The sequence below is a fragment of the Aquila chrysaetos genome, chromosome 4 (genome assembly GCF_900496995.4).
Source record: "Aquila chrysaetos chrysaetos chromosome 4, bAquChr1.4, whole genome shotgun sequence".
Lineage (NCBI taxonomy): Eukaryota > Metazoa > Chordata > Aves > Accipitriformes > Accipitridae > Aquila > Aquila chrysaetos.
The window spans coordinates 28893082-28913845 of record NC_044007.1 but is presented as its reverse complement, the minus strand read 5'-3'; the positions used below and the strand labels follow the sequence as shown (position 1 = coordinate 28913845).

At 35.9% G+C, this 20764-nt stretch overlaps 1 protein-coding gene across 2 annotated transcripts in view; it reads right to left on the bottom strand.

Moving 5' to 3' along the window:
* The window catches only part of MMP16 (matrix metallopeptidase 16), a 188546-nt gene that overhangs the window by 86740 nt on the left and 81042 nt on the right, over positions 1-20764 (bottom strand). For both annotated transcript variants that reach the window (XM_030012193.2, XM_030012194.1), the window contains 2 exons: positions 11816-11964; positions 4026-4148 (listed from right to left, as the gene is read on the bottom strand). In XM_030012193.2, coding sequence (XP_029868053.1) covers positions 4026-4148; positions 11816-11964 — 272 coding nt within the window. The remainder of the gene's footprint in view (positions 1-4025; positions 4149-11815; positions 11965-20764) is intronic.

The following is a 20764-nucleotide window of genomic DNA, read 5'->3' as shown; positions in this document are numbered from 1 at the left end:
CATTAATCTAGGGCTTGACACAATGCCCACTGAAGTAAAGAAAAAGATTAAATTAATTCTAGTTAGTATGGGATGAAGCCATTGACCATCTACAATTAAGTTTCCTCCACCAATTAAAATTTTACGTATTGCTGAATTATCAAATTGGGATTTTTTTCTTCCTCAATTCAGCAAAATAAAGCAGCATACCTTTCAAATTATTATTTTCTTTTATTTTAAATTGTTATGTGTTCTAAGTAATGTTTGTAATTAAAGGCAAATCTTGGCTTATTAGAGAGCATTCTCCAATTTTATTTGCAAAAGTGTTCTGCAGACTGAATAATCTGAGCAATGACTGACTGCTGGAGTTAAAATTATGAATAGTATGCCCAGAATTCTGATGAGGAGTACTTTATATTCAATAATTCTCTGTCTAAAAAGGACATATAAACATTTATGTTCTATTTTTACAAAGCTGATTGCTTTATTGATTCACATTGTTGTTTCTTTAAAGTGCTGCATGATTTACTTCCCTAGGTAAGGTGATTGGTTTTTGAGACTCATAAGTGTCCTTGTAAACATGCCCTTAAAAAAAAAAAAGTAAAAAAAAAATCCCTTAATAGGTTTCATAGATTTCTTCTCTGACTCTTTATAATGTTCAGAGATTCTTGTGTAACTTGATACAGTCTAAAACACTAAGGAAGAATCAACACCATATCATTAAGATCTTTGTAGTCTGTTCTGTAATGGGGCTATAATTTTCATGTACTCTAGATGTTCTCCTTCACTCCTATACTCTTCTGGCTGGTAAAAAGGTTCATATAATCACTTTCTGTTTCTCTCTTTGTAAAAATCATGTTAGTATATAACATAAGTACTAATAATGTTTACATGGTATACCGGCATGAACTATACCAGGCAGAAAAGAACAGTAAGTAATATTGCTGTGTAACTTCATTAGAAACAGAAATTCTAACACTCTATTCACCAGTTCAAATAAGCAGAAAGCTGCATTCCCTGAGGGAGAGAAAGTATAATTAATGCAGCACAATGCCCATTCCATGCTGACGTTCCCAATACTGGAAATCTGCATTTTGATACTCTCTGCAGACATATTGTTTTCTAAGAGTAATTATCACCTAAGTCCAAAATGTAATATGTCGCCAAAAAGGACATAATTAATGTAAATTATAATAGTAAGTTGCTTCTCTGAAGCTCCATCTTGAAATTTTGGGGTAGTGTTTCAGCTTCAAAAATTACAAATTGAAAATATGGAAATGTAGAAAAAATATTATGTCACATGTATCTGTTTTGATCCTCTTACCCATGATTACAGGGACAATCAAAGAGGAAATATATTTTGAACAACGTTAATTAATTTAAATTTAACAGGTGCCAGGAGAAATTCTTGGGGAAAAAATGAGTGACAGAAAATGCTAGAGTAAAAACGTAAGTAGATACAATTTAAAATGCATTTATATGTGATCTCAATTCTATTTTTCCATTAATAAATTCTTGATGTTTTGCCTGAAGTTATAATTGTTTCATTTAAATAGAGCATCTGAGAATATACTCTAAGACCAAGTAGCCAGACAGATAGTAAGTGGTAAATGTAGCTTTTGGTATCTTTCAAAGGGCTCCCCTCAGCGCTGGTATTGCACCTATTTGACAGTGATGCATAGAAAGAAGAACTCCACATCTGCGTATTTCACAGAGTCAAACAAGAGCTTATACATTTACAGTATTATACTAAATATTTTCTTGAAATAAGCAACAAAGGATCAAATTTGAAAAGCTTGCCTTACTCTACTCCAAAATCCTTGGCAAAAAATAATCACCAAATATTTTAGGAAAACCCATTAACTGCTGTTAAGGTCCGTGTTCTGCTCATCTGTTGGTCTCTTTTTAACATAATGGGTATGTCCACAAAACACTTTTTTTCTATTAACCTTCCTGTTCAGAAAAGCTGGTGAGTGCACTCCTACGATAGGATAACTGTGACGGATGGCATCTTATTTATTTTTTATTCTGTGTTTCTGTTTGGGGCTGGGGCAGGGTGGCGCTTGGTTTGAGGGTGGGTTTTGTGGGGTTTTGGTTTTGCTTTCCAGAAAAGTGGAGGAGGTAGCAGACACTGAAATGAGGGAGAAATCACTCTTTCATTGGAGGAATTACTGAGCTTGCTTAGCAGGCACACTTCAGACTACAGGGTCCAACTGGCCAGGAAGACACAGAATGCAGCTGGAAACCTGCAGGTTATAAAGAGACTGAGACATAGCACTGAGAAAAATGGAGCAGACAAGTGATGCTAGAGATATGATCAAAAGTTTAGGGAACAAAGCAACTTAAAATGTCATTCAGTTAACTGGTATTAAGCCTGTAAGCAGGGAATTGCTGGGAAGAACAAAGCAGGTGAGGAGAAGCGTGTGAAGAATTTTATTTCCTTTTTTGTTGCCCTTATTTGCTTTGAGTTATTTTTTTAATTCAGAAAGATTAATATTGTATTTTTTATTCTATTAAAATTTGGGTTTTCTACTTTAAATGTCTTTTGGTCTGTAATTCACAACAAAATATATTATAGGCTTATTCACTTCAAAGCTTTGGTTGACTAGAGGTCTTGTCAAAGTGAGAGAGTGAACATTTTACAAGAGGGAAGGCAGGAGGTAAAGAATTGCTATAAATTCTTCAAAGTGAGAAAGATTACTAGATAGTTGCCACATAGTTTAATACCAGGCACCCTTGTTTGTTATTATGATTAATGCCTTGGGTGACAGTACAGAAGATATACAAGTGGCAGGATTTAGACTGTTGTAAAAAATCCTGCAATGAAATGGAGAATCAGACCCTGTACAAATCAGAGGGATAGAATACCACACATATTTGTAGGTGACCATACATGCCTTGCCATACGTGTGCACACACTACATTTAAATTTTAAAATGCAGATAAATGTAGAGTGCTGTAAATGGGCATTCTTATCCTAACCAGCTATGTATTACATTTACATTAACAATAAAGGACTCCAGCCAATGCAACATACTAATCTCAAGGCAGTCATTTCTCTATTGCTTGAAGTTATATCAGTGTGTAATGTCTTAAAATAGAATTCTCCAATTCACACACAAGCCATAGTATTGACACAGAGTTACTAATAAAATTACCTCTTCACTGTGGTATGAAGAACAATCTATATGAACATTAGAGCTTATGAACTTAAAATGTAATACTTATATGGGTTCATGAATAATAACATCAGTTAATGAATTTGAAAACTATGTTACCCGTCAGAACTTACCCTTGTTATATATTACAGGTATCCCAATGAGGCTGTGTAAATTTTTAAACAGGTTGTATAGGAATTCTCAGTTTGCTGACAAATTATAGATTTTATATTACATACATGACACTCTTTGGTTGACAGAGGTCTAGCAAGTACACAGTTTGCATCTAACTTTCCCTGCAAAGATCAGTTCTGACAGTAGGCAACATACTCTGTAAACTACATGCCAGACTCAAGAGTTATACAGATGTACCCCCCTGCACACAACCCTGTGCCCATCATCACGTAGGCAGGAAATGGTTGGGTCAGTGACTCCCCAAATTATAATCAAATTCATTTGTACTTAGAACAGACCTGTAGGCACCTACATTTTGCAGAGACTGACTCCTTTCAATAACCTATTTTACATACTTAAATTAGAGATCTGAGTTTCATTACAGATTCCAGTTTCAGAGCAATATTCCCTGAGAAGTTGCCGAGAGGGTTGAAAGGTTAGGTTAAAGACATATTGGGAGTTAAATTGATGCTGAAAGCTTCAGAGAATTTACTGGTTACTATATGCATGCAATTTTAATCCAAGAAAATAATTTGGTTCCTATGTAGCACATACATACTTATCCAAGAGGTATCCAAATCGGCATTTTTATATCACATAATAACAATAAACTTCTCAAAATACTGAAAAATATTTCAGAATTTTATATTTACTTTAAATTAAAAGTCAGCACTACTAGTGACATTTATACATCTATATGAATATCTTTGGTACCTGTAAGTGATATGTTTGTGTTGCCATTTCTGTCCTGTTAACGCGTAGCGTTTCCGACGAATGCTAAATTTGGAGCTACCTCTTGTTTGGTCAGGCACACCACATCGAGGCTTCTTCATCCAGCTGCAAGAAACAGCACCACATAGTTAAAGCAACATGAAAGAAAAATCATAACCACTGCACCCAACTAATAAAAACATACTTTTTTGAAGTTACATTCACTCAAAGCAATTATGATCTGTATTACTAGCTTGCTTGCTGAAGGTGAAGTTAAAGTATATACACAAAGATTTAGTTAAATCACTAGTTCCTAAATTATTTTTTGTATTCTGTGATCCTTCTCTTTTGTCTCATTGTCATGATATTTAAACAAGCCTTTAATCAAAAAGTCCAGTCAACTGCCAGAATTTTTTTTTTAATTCAAGATACTGAAACTGCTAACTTTATGATAATATTAAGTTCTTCTATCTTACTCTCTTTCCACACAATGAAGAGTATCTCATTGCAGCTGTAAGCTCCCAGTGGAGATATTTAACTCAGGAATTCTGCTTAAGAATATTTAATGCTCTGCACAAAATCAAGCTGAAAAGGTCTAAATCACAAACAACAAAAATGACCATTCCAGCAGCACCAGGCTTTCCACAAAAGTGCTTGATTTTTACAGTGGCCTTCAATATTTCAATGTTTTCCAATATTTCAAAAACTTCACATTCGTCAGCATTCCAAATACGTCAAAATTAGGATGATACCTAATTCAAAAGCATGAGTTCAACAGCAGTATTATTGAACTGTTCCTAACTTACAGCATAAGGGGCTATTTAGTTTGAGTAAAAGTGAACAAAACTCAGCTGAAGTTATTATATTATATGAGCTATTCAGCAGAATAATTTGCCATCAGGAAGATAGCAAGATTAAAGACATTCACTGCATAAATAAAAGACAAATCTCTTCTGTTACTTTTTCAGTTCATTTGACTTTATTTCTATCATGCCAAATAATTACTGATGTAAAAGTTGTAGTTTTCCGATGGTATTTACCACAAGAGTAGTCATACCCTATATTCAGGCTTGCATGAATGAACTTCTGACCATTAAACTGGCATTTAAGCATTGTTTCATAAATAAATATACACACAGCAGCTGTATGTATGTATGACTGGATGACAGAAAAGTAATTTGAAATGTCATCTCAGAACGCAGACTACTTTTAAAACATGTGTAGGTTAACACAAACTCAAAAAAATAACCAGCCAACCATCTTTCATCTTTTCCAGTAGACATTCGTAGTTCAATATATGCAAAATGAAGAAAACAATCTTGTTTTGTCAAAAAAAACCCATGGAATATTTGCAGTACAAAGGAGTAGTGTGTGTGTATAAAAAACTACATAATCTAATGAAATCATTGATTTTTCAGTTCTGTACTCAAGGAATGAGATATGCATTGTAAGTTTTAAACCTATTAATACAAGTCAAACCATATTGCATACTGAGTGAATTTTTAGAGATGGGCTAATGCAGTCAAAATCAGCCACACTCATTTTCATAAATCCATGTGAAGAGGTTTTACAGTACAGCCAGACTTATAACACTTCATATATGCTGTATCTATGGATATATAGCAAGCTATTGTTTAAATGCATAACTAAGAGTTAAGCTCACCAGCCTGTGGGAAAATATAGAATTTTAGTGATAGTACCACGATGTCACTGCACCCCACTTGCGCTGATAAACACTATAGAAGTGCCTGCAAAAACTTTGATGGGTGACACATCCATCAAGTCGTACAAGTGGGGAAGCCACAACTTATGAATTTGCCTGAACTGAAGACACTGAGTTCATTGTTATCTGTTTCAAATAAGAAACACAGAATGATTTGCTCTAATTTCTGTCAGATTAATTACAAAGTATGCATGGCACATAAAACAGTTGACTATTACTTGTATTTGCAAGGAAGACAATCTTCCTTCCCTAGTGTCTGCAAAGACAATACTACAAAATCTATAAAACTTTACTCTACCAGTATTTGCTGAAACACCCTGCAACTCTACTTCAGGTTCCTCTGTTTTTTTAAAAGTGTCAGTTCAACAAAGTAGATGTTAGTGATTTCTGGGATGAAATATTGTTGAAAAGTTTCAGTTGCTCTAATAAAAAAAGAAAATGAAGGAAAGAAGCAGATAGTCATTACAGACCAAAGGGGAGTTCTGTTCTTCTTAGCAAAATGATATCTTATTTACACTTCAGCAAATGAGACTAAAATTGGCTTAGACCTCAGAAAACTTTTAGACATATTGTCAGTAATACTTTTTTGCAGTGCATGTTAGATCAGCATACATTTACCATGCATTTTAATGACAGGGTATATTTAAATTATGCTGTTGAAACTGCTCACACACATTGCAGAAAAAGACATATATGTAACAAAAGAACAGTGTTCTCACCTTAAGGTGATATCACTACATCAAAAGAAAGAAGCAAGGAATAAAGCAAAAACAAATAACTGTTATATTTTGTTAGAAACACCATACAAAAATGTCAGGGTCTTGTATAAAATATGTAATACATCACTTATAGTTGTATTGTTTCAAGGGCAATGACTTTAAATCAATTGAATTAGGCCTCCCCCCCAAAAAAAGAAGTTTAAATTATTTAGCTTAACTGATGGAGACCTATTTTAATAACAGGGTTTGCTCATTGGCAAGCCAGGGGCAGCTAAGTGTAAATATTCCAACTTGTGAATTTAAAAATTTCTGAATATTCCAAGTTGTGAATTCAAAGCTGTTACTGAAATAATCTCTCAAGTTATGTCAAAGGCTCAATACTTTACAGAAAATAATGTTAGCATAAAATGTTTTACACTTAAGATTTAATACAAAAAGTCAAGAACAATAGGAAGCATGGATTCAAAATTCAACATTGTATTATCTTACTAGAACTACTGACAATCCTATTTTAGCAATACAAAACATAGCCCAAAATACACTGTTAAAAAATTCAAGCAGTCACAATTTGTTCTTGCATTGATTTGAAGTGGTATCTACCTATCAAGAACATTATGCTTGTATACTTCTTGGTTTGGATGGGCAGGGGATGTTCCATGTTGTCATGCTGTCTGGCCCACTGATGTTCTTATTATTCTTACATGAGGACTGCGACTGTGGTTCACACACAATATAAATCCCGTTGTAAATCAAATGGAAGCCTTTGCACAAGTGGCTCACTAGCTCTCAGGAAATTATCTTCAAGTAAAATTTAAGGAAAGATGCAATTTGCAGCTGAAGAGTTGGACTATCACCAAATCTATCACCCAGATCTTAGCTGAGCTAAATTTAGCAGTCAGAATTTTAAACAAATTAATATATGGATATTGGAGTTCAGTATTTTCTAGCACAGAAATGAAGTAAAATGTTAACTTCTGGCACATAAATTTTTCCTTTTTTTTTTTTTTAATATGTTAAAAATATTTTTTTAAACAGGAATTGTTCTCACACTGACTGGGAGGAAGACTTCTGTCAGTAGTTATCATTAATGCTCATGACATTTGGGAATACTTCATGTGTAATATGCTCTTCCATCTGGGGGGGCAATTGACAAATAAAAGATTCATTTCTATTTTATTCCAAATATAGCTGCTTTTAACATAATATGGTCAAGGTCTCCTATGTTCTTGATTGCTTGTTGGAGTTTAATTAATTTTTTTGAAATAATTTGTTTTAATTTTAAAAAGCTCCATACCGGTAACGACTTTGCCTCTCTTTCACCTGTTTCTGAACTTGTCGAAATCTTTTATGCAGCAGCCCCTCAAAATTAGTATTTTATCAGTACTCAATAAAGAGGCTTAATTGTGACTAATGTACTCTCTCTGCAGACTATGTCACACCAAATTCCTCTCAACTCCATCAGTTTGAATCTTGAGGAGCTATATATGTCAAGAGAATTAAACCAGTTTAGACCCAGAGAAAAACTGAAAATATTAAAATAAAAATAGGCAGCAAAATTGTAATGCTCTTCCAGTAGAGAGAATGCTGAAACTGAACATCTCATAACTCAAGCCAGTTGCCTCACCAAATTTTGTTCTTCGGGGGTTAAGAGGAAGAATCTTTTTCTGTCTCCTCACTTTCTTAAGCCTTCAGGAAAAAGTTTTGGTCTAACATGGAATCAAAACATTAAAAACATACCCTTCATTTATCCCTAATCAAAACTGCTGCTTAGGCCATATAATGTTTTTGTTGTTTGTGGGTTGTTTTGGGCTTTTTTGGTAGAGTTATAGCAAAAAAGGAAAATAAAAGGGAGAGTCCAACTTGACTTACTGCAACTTGACTTAGTGGCTGGAAAAACTATAGATGTTTATTCAAGAAAACTACTGAATGGTACCCTTAAACTTCTTGTGAGGAGAGACAGATATGTTTTCTAAACATCTTTACTCTTCCCTACTGTAATTCTCTATTACAGGACTTTACTGACACTCCTCTAAGTAATAGGAAGCAGTCAAAGAGTGATGTAAGATACTGTATTTCAGCCCCGTTACTGATGATGATTTGTCTGCAAGGCTTCTCATTGAATTTTGCTGAGGGTACAAGACTTTATGTATAGCTTTTGTACAAAAACATTTACTAATAAAATAGACCACTGAATCAATTTCAACAGCTCAAAATTTACCCTTCAATCTTACTCTGTGACTGATAATTAATATATAAACAGCAGAGGTCACACATAAATATGATTACATCTTGATTATAAACCTTGAAGTAAACTTGGTTTGAAGATCATCTGAGCATTAAAATAAGCACATTTGCCATTTATTTATAAAGGATGGCATTAAAATAAAATGAATGCTTTGCTACTATTGCATAGAATTAGCCAGCATCCTATACACAACCTTTCTATCTGTATACCAGGAAGTTTGTAATATACCCCTTTAAACTGCAAAACATGTTTTGGAAATAAACATGTAAAGCAACTTTAAGAAAAGACAACTAGTCTTTTTCTACTTAGTATGTTTGGTTTAGGGATGTGAAAGAGCAGGATGCCAACAGTGGGTCCATTTTCAGAAGACTCCTTTTTAATGAATCATTGACTGTGTTTTGTAACATATAAATGAATCACAGGAAATACTGTGGCACGCCATGCAAATGTCAGACAGTATTTTCATTGGGTTTACCATTGTCATGATACTTGTATTCAGAACATCTTTCATATTTTTACGCCATTATAATGATGTCTCTTTCTACCACTCACTCTTCCTTATCCCCAGCAATAAGCATCCATCATGCTTTTCAAGCCATCTGGGAAACAAATTTAAAAATATAGCAAAAACAAGTGAATGGTGAGTAGTAGGGGGAAGATGAGCACTGTTCATATTTATGCATACCAAAACACTCATTGAGGGATTATAGTTTTTTCTGAGCAACAAAATCCCTCCAGGAGACTTTTGGTGATGTGGCTGGAGGACATTCTTTCTCTGTTAATATCCCCAAAGCTGGTTCCTATCAAGTTACTACTATAACTTCTTTTAATTGTTTGTCTTTCTGAAGACGAAGAGGCACATCATAATCTCTTCTCAAGACATGCTAGAGAAGCAGGTAAATCTTCATGCACAAGATGAGAACATATTGGTTTTATGAGGTTCCTGCTGTTCTCTTTATTTTGTAATCCCAGTTTTGTATGTGATTATAACATATTAATCACAGAGAAACAAACGGTAAACTGTCACATATTGCTGGCCAAAAGAGAGTATGTATACTTTCTCTGTAGATGAAAGAGAAAATTATTTTAAACGTTTACAAAATACTGCAATAAATGAACAATTGAAAAAAAAATTATCCTTTGTTATATAGTCATATCTCCCAAGAATATTCAATGGTGTTAATTGATGGTAACTTGAGGACACAGTTTAGTTGAGTTTATTTTTTTTCTCAAGACCAATGCATATGTGACAAGTCTTTAAGAATCAGTTCTGTTCCAAACTTGACTCAAGTTAATACAACTCCAAATGTGTAAGTAAATGCAGAATTCATCCAGCATGAGTTATATGTACCTAAGAATTGCCATACTTTAATATATCTTTCTGTGTATAAGAAAATCATACATCAAAAGGTTTGGAAGACTGACTATCCACCAGATTGTAAAATTAATGTTTTGGACTGCTGCATAGATGGATTTCTTTGACTCTTACATTGCAGAAGAAGTGAAGACAGCCTTGCTGACGTGCTGGCCAACAAGCCCAATTTAGCAAACATAAACCACTTTCCTTTGCAATTGAAGTGGTTTTTTGTTTTGTTTTTTTTTTTTTTTCAACTGGCTAGCTGATACTCTAAACTAAGAGATGGCCTCCGCTTTCCCTTAGGTTACCACTTTCTATCTTCTCTGTACTCCTAACTGTGAACAGATTATTTTCCTTTTAGTGAAATACATTGCCTCTTACAAAGCTGCCACTAATGTGTCTTTAAAAGGCTACAAGTGACTGGCATAGCAGCACTCTCCACTCAAGGATCAACGACTGAAGCTATATAAAGAACCTAGCCTTTCCACCCTGCAGATTGGATCATAAACATACTTTTGAGCATGGCTCTCTCACAAGGCATTTACTGCTATTGCACTGCATGTTCTGAGGTCCTTTAAATTCCTAAACTGAGGGATGTGTGATCAACTAACCTCCCCTTAGGGCAGCCCTAAAATCTGCTTTGCTTTATTGCTTTTCAATGCAATAATGCATGTGCCAGTGGAATAAAATGATTTTTCCAATCCTGCCAGCATTTTGGGTAGTCTCTTCCCTAAACTCTAAATGATAGAAAGATCATTCATGTCAGCTACTGTACCAAAAAAGAATAACAAAAGGTGACACATCACGTTGAGGCTGGTAAATGGGAAATGAAGGAGGACAACCCCCCAAAAAAAAGCATTTTAGAGAGTAGAAACATATTTCAATAAAGTAAATGTTGGATATGCAGTGACAGTACTATTTGTTATTGTTTGCTTTTCAAGCAAAGTAACTTTTTCTAAAATCACAAGATAATCTTTATCACATTTTAACTGGAATGAGTACAACAAGCACTTCAATTCTTAATCCCAGGTACTTTTTCTTAACTGTGTACTAATACTTTTTTTTTTTTTCATATTTTCCTGGCACATTTTTAAAATTTGTTATAGTATAGAGTTGTTTGGAAGTGTCTTTTAATAGCTCTGTTTCACAAAGTTTCCCTGTGTTCAGTCTGTCAGTAAAATCAGACACTGCCAGCCTTACACAACTTCAGAATTGCAAAGGGCATGCAAAACTAATCCAATTTTACTGCATGTTAAAATGACCATACTTGGTCTTTTGTTACTGGAAACCATTAAATGAATCGGCCAGTGGAGCATGCTAAAATTTTTTTCAATAAGGATAAGGCAATTTACACTAAAGATTTTCCAGTAAGAAAAGACTCTTTCCACTGTGAAACTTTTCATGTATTCTTGCCAATTTTGAATAGGTTTCTCCACTTCCACATTGATAACCTTTTTGCCCTTTCTTTAGTTAACCCTGAAACATTTTCTTTACATCACATGCTCAAAGGCAGACAGCATTTAGGCAGGTGACAACCTGCTACCATGAAATACAGAAGATGAAAAAAAAAAAAAAAAAAAGGAAAAAAGGACGTAAGGAGAGAGAGAAACATTTTAACTCCCCATCTGAAGCTGCAACACTATTTGGATATCCCGGTCACCCTGCTTCATGTGTTATAAAGTTCTTCCAGTTCTATTTTACCCTGCTTGAAACAGAAAAGTCAAGAGCAGTTCAGTACTGGTTACTTACTCAATTGTGTTCCTGTCCACTTTTCCTGTCATATTAATGCCATAGAACTGCTGCATGGCAGCTATAGCTGATTGCATGGTTTCTGCAGAGCGCAACACCGACATTCGGGGGTCAGTTGGTGGAAGGTAGCCATACTTTTGTAACCATACCTGCAATGACAAGTGCAGTGGCTATTAAATAGAAATTAGAGGTAAATAAAATGCTCCCTAGTAATTAGTTTTGTACCATATATAATGAAGCTTCTAATTCACCAAGCATAAATCCTGTTAGTTTGGGTTGTGGGTTTTTTTATTATTTTTTGCAGAGAAGAAATTCTTTGGGGCTTTTATTTCACCTCCTCTATTAAAGATTTTGCTGGTTTAAGACTTACAGTGTTTTCTACCCAGGAGCCAGCTCTCTTTATTATCTGAAACTGCATGCTTCAATTATTTATTTAATGTATTTATTTATTTGAAGTTACAACTTAAGCACCTAACCCTGGCTCTAGGCACTTCAAGAAATTTTTAAAGCAGACAAAATGTAAAATCTACAATATATGCCACATATAATTGACTATCCACAGGGTACATAATAATATTCACCAACTACAATAATAAATCCACAATAGCTCTCACACAGTTATACTGTATTGTTATAATCTCTCAAAGAATGTGAAAGAGAGGGTGGGCAGACATTCAGCTTTCTGAGAAGAATATCAAAATCACATACTTATAGGCAAAGCAGGTGGCCTGGAGATATTGAAGTAGCAGAGTCTGTTCCCACTTACAGGAAACTCCCTGATAAGAGGATCTTCCTTTTTAAATCAAGAGGGATTTAATGTCAATTGTTTATGCTCTTAATTGTGTGGAAGTGAAAGGGAGAAGGCATGGCCCAAGTAACTGAAAGCTTTATGGATTAAAGCCAATATCTTAAGAACACCTGGAAAAACCTTCTGAAATATGCTGTCCTCTTGAGGCAATGCTTCATAAACAAGTAGCTGTGATTATCTTAATGTTTCTAAGCATTCTCAAAATCTAGCCTATGCAAAGCACAGTGTAAGACTTTTGAGGCAATGAGAGCACTGATACATCTTTAAAAATGTCTTAGCTTCTCATCTAAGGACTGGAACTACTCACTAGAATAGGTGTATGAATATATGGTCACATAGAATATATGTACTAGAAAGGTACATATATTGCTAATCTACAAGACACAGTTAAATTGTGTTGCTGCAGCTTCACTCTCCCCAGTAACAAAGTACTTGTGACCCCATAAATCTGATCTTCTGTTCTTTAAAAAAAAAAAAAAAATTAATAGATAAACAAATAAAAAAATTGGTTCAGCCACCTCTTTCAAAAATATCATATCCCAATTCACAGATTCTGAATCATTACACTAATGAATGCTATCCACCCCCTCCCCCCTTTAGTGTGTTATGGGCTCTGTCTGCCTCATACAACACTTCTGGGTTTTTTATGTGTTTATATCCACTGTTTATACACAGCCTAACACCAAACTGTGTAGTCTGCAATTTTCAGCTTTAAGTTTAGCTAGCAGAGTCTACCTGATTCAGTTCCAGTAGCAGGTTAACCATGTTGGTGATGCACTCCTCTTTTACGGACCCAGTGAAGAACCTCAGGATGGATGAACTCATTGCTATGGTTTACTTTACTATCACTGAACATGTATTATAGGTGAACATTGGCTCAGTGTAAATAAAAGATCAAACTGGCACTAAAGATAGGGGAAATCTTCAGGTTATGAATGCAGGTATTTCTAATTTAAACAGGTTTACCTTCCCATAGTGCAGTTCAGACACAATCTCAACAATGTTTGTGAGCTCCACACAACAGGGATATACAGTACAGACAGGATTAAGACCCAGCCTAACCTCTTTCACCCTCACACTATCTCTATATACAGGTGCCATTCAGAATAAGAACAAAATTTTGTTTAATAGATAGGAAGATGCTCTTATTTCTAGTATAAATGAATTGCTACAATCAGTACCTACATCCAACTTTACATACTCCTGACTTCTTGCACTTTTCAGCTTCAAGGGTGAACTTGTGAACACTAAGTTTGTGCTAGATTTGGGTCATCACACAAATAATTTAGTTTATGTGTTGCTTTGAACTGGAAGTCTGTTTTTCCTTCCGCTATTGGAAGATAGCTCTGAGAGGCCAGCTAGAGCTGGAAGGTTGGCAAGAGCAATGCAGTATGTGAAAACAAGACCATGGAAGTAAGAAATAAGTTTGAGACAGAGTGGGTTGATTTCACTGTAGCATGTAAAGTCCCTTTGAATTAATATTTGTGATGCATATATTTAAGAATGGGGTTATTTTGAGATTCACCTTCTCAAGTCAATGATATTAAAACAAATGATCAGACAGGGAAGAAAAATAATTCTGAGCAGCATGTCACTGTTGTCCAAAATGATACCACCTTCTTGCCACCTTCTCAGCATGAATTTGTTATGCAGACACAGAGCAAGGCTTTTCATGAAGCTCTCTTTCAGGTGCTAAGGGCACTCAAAATTGCTTGGTAGGCTTGTGAGGCCACCTATCACCACTCAAAACCATCCTCACCATGGCATAACTGAAGGAGACAGAGGTGTGGGGTTACAAGTAACCAAATTTACCAGAAGATAAACCTTCAGATATCTGAATTAGAAAGAGAGAGACAGAAAAAATAGCTTGGAGACTACTGCTCATGGGAGGAGTGGAGTAGAGAGCAAAAACTGGAATCTAGCGGAGTGCCACTGCAGACACAGAAAAGGAGAAGAGAGGTGGCTCAGAAAGGAGCAGGAGAGGACAGTGTAGCATTTCCCCTTCTAAAAAGACTCAAATACAAGTTAAATACAGGATGCCTGATAGTCACTCCCAATCATTGAACAAAGGAAGTAGACCACCTGGGTCTTCCCTCAGCTTCAAAATAGCAACTAGAAGACACAGCAAACATACCAGAAAGTCAGATGACACTTTGAAAGCAAGTTTCTTTTTTTGAAAATTCGGACAAATTGACCTCCAAGACTAATAACTGGTGAATGCTTCAGAGCTAGTAGCATTCAGTGCCACTAAATGCTACTAGTGTTCTGTCCTTGTGAGAAAGGATCATGAAACAAGATAAGAGACAACAAATCTGGTTCCTGTTGCATTCATCAAATTCCTCAGTTTTCTATTAACAAATTCTGAAGGACCTTGGATCGGTCCGTCAGATACCTGAAATAAACCCCTCAGATTCTATTGTGCACAGTCCAAATGCTGGGAACTATGGAGGAGGAGCTTAACTTCAAAGTTAAGTCCAAAATATATAGGTGGGTAAAAGAAAACAGAGGAAAAGAAACAGAATGAGGCAGACACAGCAGAACAAAAGAAAACAATTTTCTCACAGCCTTGTATTTTTGAGGCAACCTATTAAAGAAATTATGACTACAAGAATTTCCCCCTCCACCCTACTGAAATTAGATGTCTCTCTGCCTTAATGCATTTCAGCAATGACAATGCAGTGTTGGCAAGCCATCTATCATCCTGAGGAACTCACCTGTCTTGGAACAAGGAAATAGTGAAGTAGATCCATCTAACATGTAATGTTGGGGATGCCAACAGAGACCCTTTGCACAGACTCCAGAATTAGTGATATGTCCCATTCCTTCACACAGTTTAGGAAGATAAAATACTGCTACTTCAAGTGAAGTGTTGGGCAGGACTTTCTTGTCCTGAAGCAAAATGAAAGCCATGGTAAACATCTCATGGTAACCACAGAAAAACACAGCTGGAAGACAACATGTTCTACCACTTCCCTCTCTATTACAGTGCTTCACTATCCTACTGCTGTGAAGTTTGCCTTAGACTTGAATCTCCCTTACTATAATTTAAGTCTGTAACTTCTCATTTTACCTGCTAAGGGTGAGGGGAACTGATTATTCCTTTCCCCTCTGCAGCAGCTTTTTATGTATTTGAACTCTCTTATGTGAGTCCCTCTTTCTAATCTTTTTTAAAATAAACTAAAGAAAACTCTTTCATTTAATCTTATTTCATTGTCCACATTAACCTCCAGGAAACTAGATGCTAAAATCTATCTTTACTAAGCATCTGCTTGCACTAGATTTGTATGTTAGTTCCCATTGTTAGCCTATTAACAAACACTGGAGTTTAGCTGAAGTGTTAGGAGTAATTCGGAAGAACATGGACACTCAAATACTTCATTTGGGAAAAAAAAAAAAAAAAAACAAAACCAAAAACAACAGAAATAAAATTAGCCTAAAAATATTTTTTTCTCACTAATTGAACTTCAAGGCTTATGTCCCATTTATCTATACACTTTAAAATTATAAACCCATGCTTTACATACATTTTTCCACCATAAAAATTCCTTCACCATAATCCCACCTTCTCTTTTTATGATTGCAAGGAAAAAGATAAACAGAATCAATTGGTGATGAAAGCTGTAAAGATGCTAGGAGTTTGCTGGGGACCTGCCACTTCTGCAGGAGTCCATGGAACCTGTAAGTGCTCAGCACATGAGTTGTATCACCTTCCAGATTTTGGATATTGACTAGATGCCTAAGGTTTGGGGGGTTTTCTGCTGCGATGAAAAGATCTTTTCATTTTAGTTTGTAATTGCTACTAATGGTATGCTATACGGATCATCTGGCTATGGAATAGGTAGCATTTTGTCACATGGCTGTATGTTTGTCTCCTCTAAAGAATAACGCATTGGTCAACTTAAGTGTATTAAACATACCAGTGGACTTCAATCATTGAGATCTTTGCTAGTTTGGGAAGAAAGATTGCTCTTAAAAACATTATGTTGACACCAAACTGTTACTAAGAACAAAGAAAACCCATGTGTCGTCATTAAAGATTAAGAAATAATATTATGAAGATAATCAGAGTTTCAGAGAGCTTACTGACTTCCAAGATAGAAAGGAACTTACCAACAAATTATTAGTTCCTGAATGACAGTACATAGTATAAGCTACAGTACAATTATGTTCTATGAACCTGAAAGCTTAGTAAATCAGTCTAATAAAGCATGGATCAAAACAATTTCATAAACACCTTCAGTAGTGCAGCTGCATATCATTATTATTCATGTATTCCTGTTCTTTTTTTAGATTTTATCATGCAAACAAAATTCCTATCTGTACTGAGTAAAGCTGTGAGATTTCATAATTTCAAAATATTTTTACTCTTGTTTTTTAATACACTTCCACTAAAGACACTATAAGTGAAATGATTTAAAATGTCTGAGTAATTCAGGAGATGATCTATATTTTCAAAAAGCATACATTTAAGAATCGAACTTACACTGATCACCACAGGATTTAGCAGTTCAAGTGCTGATGTCATTTTGAAAAGAGATTGAAGGCTTTTACTATGGTATGGCTAAATAAGTTAACTCCAGAATTAGTATCCATATGACCAGGTAATTTCTCCATTTAGGCCAATTAATCATGGCTAATGGTGTGTTTTAATTACAGACCTAAGTATTGCAGCTAATACTGACTTTTCAGTGCCAACTTGATAGCCACATAGACAGAAATGTTTACACAGAGCATTAGAGGGAACCTTCTGCAGTTTTTCCTACCTCATATCTCTAATGCCACCAGTTCCTCATTGGTGATGTTTTCTCTTTTTAACAGAAGACACTGATGTGAATTTACAGGATGGGTATATTGTGTATGGTATCTATCTAGTGAGAAAAATACTTCCCCAAAAAGCATATAACAAGAACATATACTCCAGGAGAGTCTAACCTAGTCTATCAGAAATGTCTACAGAATGAGAATAAGAATTATGATAGACAATATAATAGCTTAATGGTTATGATTGGTTTGCTACCTATGGTTGTAATTTGAGATAACTAATCCTTAACAGCTCAAAAAGAGCCTGCATATTCAGAATACATTAGTCTGCAATGGCTTAAAGCTCACAAACAAATCCACTTCTTGGAAATTGTATAGCAGGGTGGAAAAGATCTTAAAAGGAATAATCTTCAGACCAAGAAACTATCTTGTTTGTCATTATGAACATGCCAAAAAGAAAAACTCAGCTTGCAAATTTTAGTTCTCCAATGACCTAAACTAGAAAGTGACCAACTTCTTTTCTTCTGAATTACTGTGAGAGTCCCCCAAAAAACAGTTTAGATGTGGTATTGGCATAGTCTTAGACACATTAGTGATGGTAATCTTTATTGTGGATTACAAAATTTGTAATGAGGACTTAATAATATAGAAGAGTCTGTGGGATGTCTAGGTTGCAGACTGCACTATAGTAAATACTTAGATGCAGTACTAGAGTAACAGAGTTGAGCTCACAGTGGGCCAAAGAAGAGGATACATTAGGCCTCAGTGAGTTCAATCTTGCTGCAGCTAGATAGTTTAAAATTAGTTGAGGCATCTCCACTGTCCTAGTATGTGTATGCTTATAGTTTTTTCTGCGTTCCAGCTACAAAACAGATGTGAAACTGAACATTCATATTATATAAGTCTCAAACAGTACAAAACCAGATTTACCAGTACATGATCTTGTATGTCACTTTGTACACGAAGTCAGGCGAGATGGGACAGAGTCTGGGATTTCCCCATGCAAGTGTATGGTGACTGAGATAATTTTAAAAGGGAGCTCCTGTTCCCAGTGAGAGGTAACTCTATGGCAAGAATCAAGACTGCAGCCCAAGGCCAGAAACTCTGCCTGGTTAGTGACTTGAACCAAACTCAGAGTCCAAGGAGTGGCAAAAGTAAAAAGGCAAAATATATTCAAAACTACTGAGTTCCTCTCATTCATAATTCAAGTTTAAGTATTCCGAAGCTTTTGCTTTACTGCCACAGTTGTGCGTGGAAAAAACAATGTAGCTTGAGAGCAGCAGGAGTAAGGTGTAAAAGAGCAGCCAGGAGCAGCAGGACAGAGCCATTTGCAGATTCCCCATTTGCAGACTCCAAGCAGGTGGGAACCTACCAGTAAGTGGCAGACGTGGGCTCCGCGTGTAACACTGTGCTTGAGAGACTCTGAAATACATTTGGAACTGGGATCAGATACTACCCAGCTCCAAAGGCAGCAGTTACATTGTTCATTCACTACTTCTACCGAGTGCCTGTGCTGAGAGTGGGTTAGTGTTATAACAACCATGACACAAATCTTTGCCCTGGAAAGGAACTCTTTGTACCTCGATCATTCCCTGTAACAGTACGCACATTTATAACTGACTGCAGAAAGTGGACCTTATTCGTTAGTTGCTCAGGGAAATTTTCTCCAGTCACTAATAGAAATCTTGGGAGAAGTCTGGCATGGACCCAGACCAGTGGAAACACTTCCACAAATAAAACTAACAGTTTTAGTAGATGTAAACACTCAATCATAGAGTGCATGTTAGGGGACACTGTCCTTACATCTTACTAGAATTTCCATAACTTCTAGGAAAATATGAAGTGCTCTGCAGGGATAAGGATGCTGTGTTGAATAGTCTGGCTGGATAAATCATGATTGCTTTACTAAAAAAAAAAGAAACTTCTAGGGCCATGAAGATGATTAAGGGATTGGAACACTTCTCCCATGAGGAAAGACAGAGAGCTGGAACTTTTCAGCCTAGAGAAGAGAAAGCTCAGGGGGGAACTCATCTATGTGTACAAATATCTGAAGGAAGGGAGTAGAGAAGATGGAGCCAGGCTCTTTTCAGTGTTGCCCAGTGACAGGACCAGAGGCAATGGGCACAAACTGAAATATAGGAGGTTCCCTCTCAGCATAAGGAAACACTTTTTCACTGTGAGGGTGGTCAAACACTGGCACAGGTTGCCCAGAGATGTCATGGAGTCTCCATCCGTGGAGATATTCAAAAGCCACCTGGACATGGTCATGGGCAGCCTGCTCTAGGTGGCCCTGCTTGAGCAGGGGGTTGGACCAGATGACCTCCAAAGGTCCCTTCCAACCTCAACCATTCTGTGTGATTCTGTGATTTTAGACTGAAGCTCCCAACCTGTAATATCCTGAAGACTTGTAGAATCCTGCTCATACTGACTCAAACCACAGAAAGTCCCTGATGGATTAGAAATCCAGGTAAGTCACTACTGATATTTTTCTAGTTTTTTTCCCCCAAGGTCTATTGTAATAATTACTCTAAATTACTTCAGACTAATTCTCATATGGTCAAACAAACCAGTAGATTCTTTTACCATGTACAGTACTCTTAAACTGAAGTGAATGTATATTATAGCTCACACAGAGAAAGGTGCATAGGTGCATACAGGAATATGTCATGAGGCTTGCTGATTTAAATTGCTAATTTAGCATTCTAACAGAATATTCAGTTGACTCCATCCCAAAACTTTGGTTTGAAACGGAAGACTGCTAACTTTTGCTAAGCATGTACTCCTTGCAATAGTGACTGATTTTCTTAGACAGGCACTCTCCCCATTGAGAAGGGGAGACTTCATTTGGTATTATAACTCACATGCTTGTACACAGTGTCATTCCCAGATCTCCAAGACAGGAAGAACAGAAGTCATCTAGGAAGGAAAACATGTCTACGTACTTACATTCCTAAACAGCCAGAAAGTTTCGTGGACCCTCTTACCTTTGGCCTATAAGGCATTGACACTGCTCCTAACATGAGGACAAAAAAAGGACTGGCAGAGAATCAGGAAATATGAACATGGGAACAACACTAATTATTAATACTTCTGCAGTAGAAGTCAGATAATTTGCTATGAAGCAAGTGTCCCATTGTGCCTCAATGAACAGAATGAGAGTCAATACCTTCATCAGCAGTAGACAATACCTAGTTCAATATGAAATGAAGAAACAGTTTATAGGAAGGAGAGACTGAAAACCCCTATGTACAAGGGGTGTTGAGTAATTCAATCTTTTAAACAAGATAAAGTAGAAAAAATAATGAGTAATTCTTAGTAGTCATCCACAGTCATTGAAAAAAAAAAAAATGAGGAGACACTCTTGGAGATAACAACCTATT